Here is a 2,082-nt window from a genome sequence, read left to right on the forward strand (position 1 = left end):
CGCCTTTCAGCAAGCCCAAAATTAGACCATGATGATGACAATCTACCTGATGAATCTATCTCTGATGCTGGGTGCTTTACCCACAAGACCCGCTGAGAGGCCAAACAGGATTAAACCACATGCCTAGAGCGGTAGATGAGCTTGATCTAGTCAAGTTGATCAGTTGCTGAAACTCGGACTAAAACCCAGCCCATCATAGCTTGACATCTGTGCATATCTCCTTGTACGGCCGCTGGCCCTTGTATGGGCTGTGACGTCAGTTCTTTAAACTACTATTTAAGTCAGGAAGTATGTGTTAATCTTGCACACCCTTAAGATAGTGACTGCTAGGTGGCTGAAAATGCATCTGGACCCATGGGGGGAGCGTTATTCGTTTCCATCCCCACAATAGACGACAGCGGGGAAGCGGGAAAGCAGGCCGGCAAGCTTGCAGAGGCTTTGAGGAGAATTGCTGAGGTCTTTCAAAACAAACGCGTCAGATTCTCCGTGTGTTGCCTGGGAGTCTTCGTTTTCTTTTTCTGTCACGGCATATTGCAAGAGAAGATCACTCAGCAACAGTATGGCGATGGTGACAAGAAGGAGAACTTCCGATTTGCCCAAACACTGGTCTTCATCCTGTGCATCATCAATTCCGTGTTTGCTAAACTCTTGGTCCAGGTTTTTGAGGGCTCCGGATCGGACCACACCAGGAGTTGGCACTATGGGTTGTGTTCCCTGTTCTATCTTGGTGCTATGGTGTCCAGTAACTCTGCCTTACTGTATGTCAGCTACCCCACACAGGTGTTGTGGAAGTCATGCAAGCCCATCCCAGTGATGATCCTTGGTCTGATTATACTGAAGAAGAGGTACCCCCTGGCCAAGTATCTGTTTGTGGTGTTGATTGTGATTGGTGTGACTCTGTTCCTCTACAAACCCAACAGGAGTACAGATGACCATATATTCGGCTTTGGTGAGATTTTGCTGCTGCTCTCTCTCACAATGGACGGTTTGACTGGCGTGGCCCAGGACAAAATGAGGACTAGCTTTGAGACGAGACCTTATAACATGATGCTGAACATTAACGTATGGTCCTCCTTGGTGCTGGGAATCGTGGTATTGGCGACCGGGGAGGTATGGGAGTTTCTGAGCTTTACAGAATGCTATCCCAGTATATTCCTCAACATTCTTCTGTTAGGATTAACCAGTGCTTTGGGTCAGACCTTTATCTTCATGACAGTGGTGTACTTCGGTCCTTTCACCTGTTCCATCGTCACCACCACAAGGAAGTTTTTCACCATCCTCGGCTCTGTCATTCTCTTTGGAAATGGCCTAAGTACCATGCAGTCGGCTGGAACAGTCCTGGTGTTCCTTGGTCTTGGAATGGATGCCGGATGGGGCTGGTATAAACAGTTCAGGACCCTGAAGGATGGCGTGCATGACGGATTGAAATACTGAGCTATTTGACAGGTCTTTTCCTACACTGAGGTCATTACAGTCTGGTCTGGTGGCCTCACCAGAGGTAATGCATGACCTTAAGACTGCACTTTTAGATGGCCAAACTCAAGTTGAAACGTTCTCGCTGTTAGCTGAAATTATCTGTACACCATCTGGTGCAATTATGAACGTGGCCCAGACGGAGAGATATCTCCATCTGGGTTAATGTGCAGGAGAGATCAAGGTGATCCTATCGTAGAGTTCTCGGGCAACCCAGTAACAACAGTCATGGTCGTGTACTCGCCCACTAACGTGGCACCACCTGAGGAGGTAGAAAGGTTCTATGAGGACATCTCAACAGCGGTCCGAGGCGTCCCAGCGCACAACTTCCTGGCAATCCTGGGTGACTTCAATGCAAGGATTGGACCAGAGGACGCCCCCTTCCCATACCACGACTCTACCAACCGCAACGGCACATACCTAACTGCCCTTCTCATGGAACACCAGCTCCTGGCAGCGATCACCATGTTCAGGAAAAGAACAGGGAAGAGATGGACCTTCCAGGACCGAGCCTCGGGTATGCAACGCCAGTTGGACTATATCCTAGTGAGGCAAAAGTGGAGGAATTCCATCCTGAACGCTGAGCCATACAGCACGTTCAGCTCTGTG

At 49.2% G+C, this 2,082-nt stretch overlaps 1 protein-coding gene across 1 annotated transcript; it reads left to right on the forward strand.

Annotated features, from left to right (window-relative positions):
• Positions 1 to 354: 354 nt before the first annotated feature.
• Positions 355 to 1,434, forward strand: LOC308280785 (solute carrier family 35 member B1-like; the record flags this gene model as incomplete). The annotated part of the gene is made up of 1 exon (XM_080755102.1): positions 355 to 1,434. The coding sequence occupies one exon, from the start codon at positions 355 to 357 to the stop codon at positions 1,432 to 1,434; it is 1,080 nt and encodes a 359-aa protein (XP_080611228.1).
• Between the last annotated feature and the right edge of the window lie 648 nt (positions 1,435 to 2,082).

This window comes from Nannobrachium achirus (assembly GCF_963921795.1).
Source record: "Nannobrachium achirus genome assembly, contig: SCAFFOLD_409, whole genome shotgun sequence".
NCBI lineage: Eukaryota > Metazoa > Chordata > Actinopteri > Myctophiformes > Myctophidae > Nannobrachium > Nannobrachium achirus.